This window comes from Diplotaxodon limnothrissa, linkage group LG9 (assembly GCF_057381915.1).
Source record: "Diplotaxodon limnothrissa isolate DT_005_m linkage group LG9, D_limnothrissa_male_GT1.1, whole genome shotgun sequence".
NCBI lineage: Eukaryota > Metazoa > Chordata > Actinopteri > Cichliformes > Cichlidae > Diplotaxodon > Diplotaxodon limnothrissa.
Window position 1 is genome coordinate 30,470,201 of NC_140604.1, and position 7,830 is coordinate 30,478,030.

General features: G+C 41.5%; 1 protein-coding gene across 2 annotated transcripts; it reads right to left on the minus strand.

Moving 5' to 3' along the window:
* Positions 1-88: 88 nt before the first annotated feature.
* On the minus strand, positions 89-6,303 carry plcxd2 (phosphatidylinositol-specific phospholipase C, X domain containing 2). Of its 2 annotated transcripts, none has more exons than XM_085362489.1 (8): positions 6,201-6,303; positions 5,817-5,953; positions 5,514-5,633; positions 4,781-4,834; positions 4,525-4,680; positions 2,301-2,411; positions 2,049-2,179; positions 89-248 (listed from the first exon to the last, which is right to left on the minus strand). In XM_085362489.1, the coding sequence occupies exons 1-8, from the start codon at positions 6,301-6,303 to the stop codon at positions 89-91; spliced, it is 972 nt and encodes a 323-aa protein (XP_085218615.1). The 2 variants fall into 2 exon arrangements, with proteins under 2 accessions (XP_085218615.1, XP_085218614.1); XM_085362488.1 differs by having other exon boundaries at positions 2,001-2,179.
* Between the last annotated feature and the right edge of the window lie 1,527 nt (positions 6,304-7,830).

Genomic DNA, 7,830 nt, shown 5'->3' on the forward strand with positions numbered 1-7,830 from the left:
TTTGTGAACAATATAAAAAGAGAGGCAGGGAAAATTTGCCACTAGACTCAAAGCCACCATGTCAGTCTTCCTGGTATGAAAACGTGTGTCATCTTGATTTGCGGTTCTGTTCAGACAACAGCAGGTTATTTAGCTTGATTACAATGTTGGCAAAATCAGTGAGGTCCACAAAGTCCGAGGTGATGATGTTGACTCCGTCCACCCCTGGCTTCTGAGCCTCAACCCAGGACATGATGGTTGGCAGGTTTCTAGAGCCAAAAAGGAAGAAAGTCTGTATCAGCAAGCAAAGCATTACGGCAATTATTGTTGCACCGAACATCCTGCTATTTAAATTTGAATCAAAACCAAAATCATGACCTTGCAAATACACACAAAAAATATCCACTGCCAAGGTTTTGTCTTTTAGTTTTATAGTTATGTCTACATCACTGTCAAAAATCTAATCAGTAGTTCCTTACTTAACTGTTTCTCTTTCTGCCAGATTTCATTAAGAGCTGTTGACTGACTTTTGAGATATGTCACAATGTGGGAGAAAGTGGACATATTGGAGAAAGAAAATTAAAGGGACGGACATTTTTGTCCATCTGTCAGGGAGACAGTGCTTTGCCCCCATTCAGAATCAATGCTTTATATATTTTAGTTCCTGGCATAGACACAAACACAGCGATGCTGTAGCCGTATCACTTCTAACACCCTCTGATTCTTCACTATGTTTCAGTCACCAGCAGAACAAAACCAGGAAGTCACATTGTTTATCCAGCAGTGATAAACAATCCCATTTCCTCGGAAGTGCAAAATTAGGCTACCTCCTGTCTCGCCGTAGTGTCTGTTCAGAAGTTTTATACCCTGATATTGGTGCCCAGTGGCAGATGTAAGGGCATAGAGAGTATAATACCCGTACATCAAGTCAAGACTTCCACTGATGATAAAAAAGCCAGATGACAGCAAACAAATAGTGAAAATCATATGCCTTTGCTTACGAAGAATACAATCTCTTAAGAGTTATGAAAAGTTTTGATTTATGCTTTGTGCACTGTTTTTTCCCCCGATTCAGTCAATATAATGATAGATGCAAAACATGTTCTTATAACTTACTGTGTTACAGGATGTGCTCTAAGATCTGCAGTGTTTCTTGCAATGTAGTTTTTCAATATTTTTAGAATTTCTTCTTTTTCTGGCCTTTTAAGGCATGTGCAAAGCCAGCGTTTGACTTTGTTCCATGCATTTCATTAGCACCATTAACTCTATGCTGTGGTGTGCTGGGGGAGCAGCACAGCAAAGAAGGACTCATGCAGGCTGGAGAAACTGATCAGGAAGGCTAGCTCTGTGGTCGGCATGAAGCTGGACACTCTGGTGACAGTGGCAGAGAAAAGGACATTAAAGAAACTGATGGACATTATGGACAATGCCAGACATCCTCTGCACATGGCCATTAACAACCAGAAGAGTCTGTTCAGTGACAGGTTGCTTCTCCCAAAGACAAGAACTAACAGACTTAAAAACTCCTTTGTCCCACACGCCATCAGACTGTTTAACTCCTCCCTGGAGGGGAGAGGGAGGGGAAACAGGAGGACAAAGGAGGGGGGAACAACTAAGCTGTAGTGCCTCTTCACCTCACTGTGCAATACCTTTTGTGCAATACTTTTGTAAATAGTCAACGGTGCAATAGACTCAATACTTGAAATGTGCAATTCACTTGTATTTTTATTCCTATTTATCCCCTTCGTATATTTTATTTATATTGTCTCTGTATTTATATATATATGTGTGTGTATATATATATAATATTCTGTAACTCTGTAACTTCTGTCGGTGCTGTGCTTTTTTGGAAATCGAATTTCCCAGAGGAACCCACCCGAGGGATTAATAAAGTTCTATCTATCTATCTATCTACTGACCTCTACTGGCCACAAACTATAATAAATGAATGAAGATGAGCAGTAGAGGAAGCAGTTATTCTTGAGATTTTTTTCAGAGTTGTTAGGTTAAAACTGTCATACAAATATGATCCATGATTCCCTCTACACCATCCAATCGCAGTCACGGACCTCTCCACCAGGTAGCTGCGCAGGCCCCAGAGCAACCCCTTAGCCACAGTGTTGACAGTGGGAGTGAGGATGGCCTGGGATACATGGAAGGAACCCTGCTTGTCTCTTTCCTTCAGCGTAGTTTCCAGGAACTAGAAGGCAGAAATTTGAATGAATAAATCTCATGTGAAGAGAATGCATTTAAATATCTTTAGTTAGAAAAAGAACAAAATGGAGACCGCAAGAGATAAAACACGATTATTATTTTCTAACCTCTATGAGCTTGATGGGCTCAGTGGTGTTTGCCCAGGGAGCAGGGATCTTGTTGCCAGGCCACATGACAGGAACGCCTTGGGCTGAAGGATGATGGTAGAACACAATCACCTGTCAAGAGAAAAAATAAATAAAAGTTGGTGATCAGATGTCTGCAGACAAAAAGACTTCAGGCGAGTTCTGTGATCCATTTTGCAGTGCAAAACATAAAGTACCCAAAAATATACCCCCCCCCCCCCCAAACCAATGACCCTAGCATGGTGAAACACCTGACCTCAAAGTTAGTGAATGATTACAGATAACTGAGCATTCATGGTGGTATCTGCATGTTTCACCCTTACTGGAGATTTAATATTCAGCAGGAAATCTATGTTGTAGCTACGTCATAACCACAAACCCCTCTGAAGCCCTATGCCATGGCCTACGAGGTAACCTCTGCACCTCCCTAGAAACATAAGTACACGTTGGGTCAACACAGTCCACAACTACGACCACAACAATGAGCTGGGAGTGAGCAGGTAAAAAAGTCCCAGCATTTTGGGGGTTTTGTTTCTATCAGCCGTATTCAAAACACTGGGACAGGACCACAAGGTAACACAATTCACCAAACACAAGCACAAACACCAGCAACGATGTGCGCCACTGATGTGTCTACAAAGAGTCCTCGCAGAAGTCTAAATCTGGGCTTATGTGTAACTGGAAAAATATCTGACCAGAACAGTCTTCATCCACAGTGACAGAAGAAAAGTCAGAAGAAGTTTGAGTTGTGGGTTTCTCATAATGCCAAAAAAGAGTGAGGAGGAAAGCTGCCCTTTTCACCTACAAACTGTGCACTTTGTGCTCTACTCTCACTGTCTGCCCTGCACTTCATCTCCTTGTTCTTTGCCAACTAAGCCAGTTACAGATTAGGGTCATGGGAACAGGAATGATAGTATCTGAACATAAACATGCACTGACTGTAGTAATGTAATGCAGACGCAGAAGTACTCACACCTTAGCTGGAGGTAAGAATATGAAAGAGTAATATCGGAGACGCCAAAAGACAAAGAAAAATTGAAACATTTTTAGCTACAAAAATCTGGAAGGATAAATGTAGGTTAGTTTATGAAACAAGTGCTAATAGGATGATACTTGCCACTAATTCTTGCCCTGGAAAATCACAGTTGGAAGGGATTACCTGTGCACAGAGGTCACGCTAACACACCGCTACACGAACACCTGTCTACTCCTTTTACTTGTAGGTGTACACCACATTTCAAAGGTTTGTGGAAGTCACTTAATACGTGCTTTTTATAAATATCAAACTGATTAGAGATAGGGGACCCTGGTGGTTAGCACTGTTGCCTCACACGAAGAAGCTCCTGTTCAAATCCAGCATCTGGTCACAAACTTTGGAGTTTTTATGCTCTCACCATGTCTGAGTGGGTTCTCTCCAGTTAGTGGGTTTAGGTTAATTGGTAACTCTAAATTACACATACCCACCTCTCTGTGATAGTTATGCAACAGTTCCAACCAGGGTGTACCCCTGTTGGAGTCAGAACAACATGTGTGCTTATTACTTGGAGCATCTCACCATGAGTCCAAGTTTTGAGGAAATGGATCAATAAGATGAAAATCTGTGAAATGTGGTAAAAGTGAAGGTGCTGGAGGACTGCTTGGAGTCACGTGACTTAAGGAGATCATGAAAAAAGAAAAACTATCGCTCCATTTTGCAATACCTTGCCATAGCCTGTGACACCACGTACTTGGAACCACTTTCCTCCTCCAAAAGGCCAATGACCCAGACATAACTCCAAATTGCAAGAACTATTTAAGGAATAAGTTAGCTGACTGTCTGCACAGTGAATGAATCTCAGCCCTGCTGAGCTGTCATGGGTGCAGCTTAACACTATAGCCAAAAGAAAAGTACATGAAACTAGTCCCACTAGTGGCAGCGCCCTAATAAGGTGTAGGCTGAAATGTTCCCAGATGACTTCTGTGAAGGCCAAAAGCCTGCAAGGCTATGATTTCTAAAGATGGGAGATTATTGGAAAAAGCAAAGCTGAGTTTTTTGTTTTTTAAATTGTTGTGACTTATTTCTGTTCACTCTGCCACTCATATAATGAATACAAGTATGATATTTCATGAAAACATTTGACAGATACATTTACCTGTTGCTACATACAACAAGCACACAAACATTTTTGCAATAAAGGCCGTCAGTACTGATGCAGTCTGATCGCACCTGGTATTTCTTCTCCCAGAGATAGTCCAGAGTGACGTTCTCCACCGCACAGTTATTGCACAGTTTGCTGCCAAATACTTCTTGGAGCATGCTGATGAGGTAAACGTGGTGCTCTGCCTCCATTGCATAGTAATGGTTAAAGTCCAGGAACACCACCTACATAAATTAAACATCAAACATAATCAGTTAGTAGTGTAAATGTAGCTCATTTATTTACATGTTTTATGTTTAGAAATTTTTAAAATGTGCTTCTCACCTCTTTCCTGTGTCTGCCCAGGAAGGAGCTGATTTCTAACAGGCCATCCCTCACCTTTGTGAGAAAACAGGGTGAAGAGCCAGAGATCAGGATACAAATTTACAAATCTTAAAGTCTCTCAGTCATGAACTGATGCAGAAAGGCTACTGTTCTTTTTAAAAGTCAGCATATTAGAACGCCAAAGAGCAGCTTAAATATTTTAGTGAGTGCGGCACTGCAAAACTCCACCAAAATATTTCACAAAATAAAGGTTAATAGAGTCAAATATCAACCTGTATACAGTTACAGCTGCTAATGCCACTGACATCAGAAAATCTTGAATATGCATTTCTTTATTAAATATTCTTCAGTCACATGGTCAAGTTATGACAGAATCTTTGTAATCAAAGAGTTCCTCGTGTAGGGAAAAGAATCACCCATCTTTATAGCTAAACGTTACCCTCTGATCCTTGCTTAAGGTCATCTCTGCCCACTATTAGCAACATCAACTGCAACACAGTACTAGAAGAAAACAGTTACTGTTCATACTGGGAGAAAATGAAAGCTTGTATTCAAATGTCATTTTAGCATTCTAGGACTGGAGCTGGCACAAAAGCATTCAGCACAGAAGGAAAATATCAGATTGTGACAGATTAAAATGAAAAATGTAACACATAAAAGTAAATGAGGGAGACCAGCTCACCAGTCACAATAACAACCCAAAACGGCAGTAAAAGTTTACTCCTCCGCTCACCTTGTGTCCAAAGAGGCCATGAATGAAGTAGATTTCATTTCCAAGCTCGCCTGGTTTTGCGGACACCCTGAGGTCAAAGTAGCGAATTCCTGCATCCAGCTGCTCCTTAAAAGTCAGGTTCTGGCGACACAGACCACATCACATTATACATAATAAGAAGCTGAGAAACACAGACACTAGACTGTAAAACACAGATCTGAAAAATGTACCATTTAGGCTAATTTGTGTGTGTGTGTGTGTGTGTGTGTGTGTGTGTGTGTGTGTGTGTGTGTGTGTGTATTGCAGTGATTTTGAGTCCAGTACCTGTGTCATGGACCACCTCACCATGACTTTCTTGGCTAAGACACTGAACATGGTAGCCAGATACTTAACATAAACCTTTTGATCGGGGCCCACGGGAGCATGCACATCCACCCAAAAAGTGAAAGAGTCGTGAGAGCCTGGAAAAAAGAGGGAGAGCTGCTGCTGGTGATGGAAAATTAAAAATTGAAATCGAAATCAAACAAGAAATCAAGGTGAAAAAAGAGAGGATTCCGTCTGCATCAGTAGGTGATGAAGGAATCAGCAGTGTTTTCCCCCCTGTTATGCTGGGCGTGAGGGTGGGGTTAGGTCTATTTTTAGTCAACATTACCACAGTACATTTTCCTTCTTCCGTTGACTAAATATCTTTACGCTTTGTGGACTCACCTGGCACCGCTAGATGTTTGAGGGGCATGGCACTGAGCTTGGAGGGGAGCGAACCCATCCAGTCGGCATGGACATTGCCGATCCCCGCAGGTCTGGTCTTCATATCGGGAGCCGCCTGTCAGCAATAACTCCCTCAAGAGACTGCTCTCTGGTACTGATGCACTCCTGGTGAAGGATTTCCATGCGCTCCCACCATGTAAAATCTACCATAGGTCATCTTGGACTGTCACGATCGATTTTGCGCTGCTTCGATACGCATGATTTCAAGTCCAACCGGTTTCGTTGCCAAGTATCTGGGAGGAAAACTGTACCTCGTTGTTGTCGGTTGGACTCCAACCGGCAAACCGGCATGCCTTGACAAAGCCAGCGGGCAGCTAACGATCGCCGCAATCCTCTTAGGGTGAAATCCCTCCTCCCCTCCCGGCAGGTTGAACACACTACCGCACTCGGCAAACCATGACATTTAGGACGGGTAGAATGCCACTAAGGCACTAATTAGCTCACTGATCACGTGACTGACCAGGTGACAAATTACATAAGTAACACTTGTAGTCTACTTCAATATTAAAAACCATTTTATTAATTTTTTTGTACGGATGAACTTGTTAGTTATGTAATTTGTTTTTTATTATTAGAATATTATTTCCTACACAATAAACACTGAATAAACATTTTTAAACAACCGGTGACATTTTTGTTCCGCTAATGTGAGCTGTAGGCTATGTACATGCCATACGAAGTAGATTTGTACTATCTATGTACACTATGTATCTATGTCACTCTACAATCATACAGCGTCATCTACTGGTGCAGTCCTCGAATTGCGACCAAGTCGTGTTTTTTTCTCCTTATTCGAAAGAACATTCGTGTTTTGAAAAAGTAGAATAAAATAAAGAAATAAATAATAAAAATCTTGCGTATAGCTCTCACTTTAGTTATCTATTTGTAATTCAAAATATTTTACATTAAAAAGAGTCCACATTGAACAGGCATCCCTAAGTTACGCTAGAAATGTTAGCCTATTTGAATACAGGCTATTAACGCCATACCTCTCAAAGGACAACAAAGACCATAAAGCATTGCGGGCGCCGTCTCCACACTTGGTAGCTACAAGAAGCGTCGCGGTTGTGTGTACGTTTCCATGGGGAGAAATCACGCTCACACGCACGCGCTCACCTTGTAAGAGCTTCGTTCGTTTTATCTGAAGCTATCAGCAGGACAGCAGCCGAGGAAGGGACTAACGACCTTACATGGTGAGTTTAAAAGTGAGGGGAAAAAAGAAGAAGGGACACACAAGAAAGAGTCTGCACTAAATGGTCGAGGAACTGTACTGTTAAGTCTGATATGTCAGCAACAAATGCCAACTCACCTTCTTTTCCCGATAAAATAGCCTGCTTAATATTTTTACATTAAGCAGTCTTAGCTTATAGCTTTAGCTTTAGAGTAAAGGTAGTTGATTCGTTTCATGGAAAGACTGCTGGGGTTGAATGCGTGTGATAGCTGTTAGTTAACCAAAAGTTAAGAATTATGTGAGTAGAAGTATTGGTTTCTTTAACACTGCCTGTAGACGTGAGTTTTTAATATCGTCGACCTTGATTAGCTTTCTAATGTCACGTGGCCTGGATACATC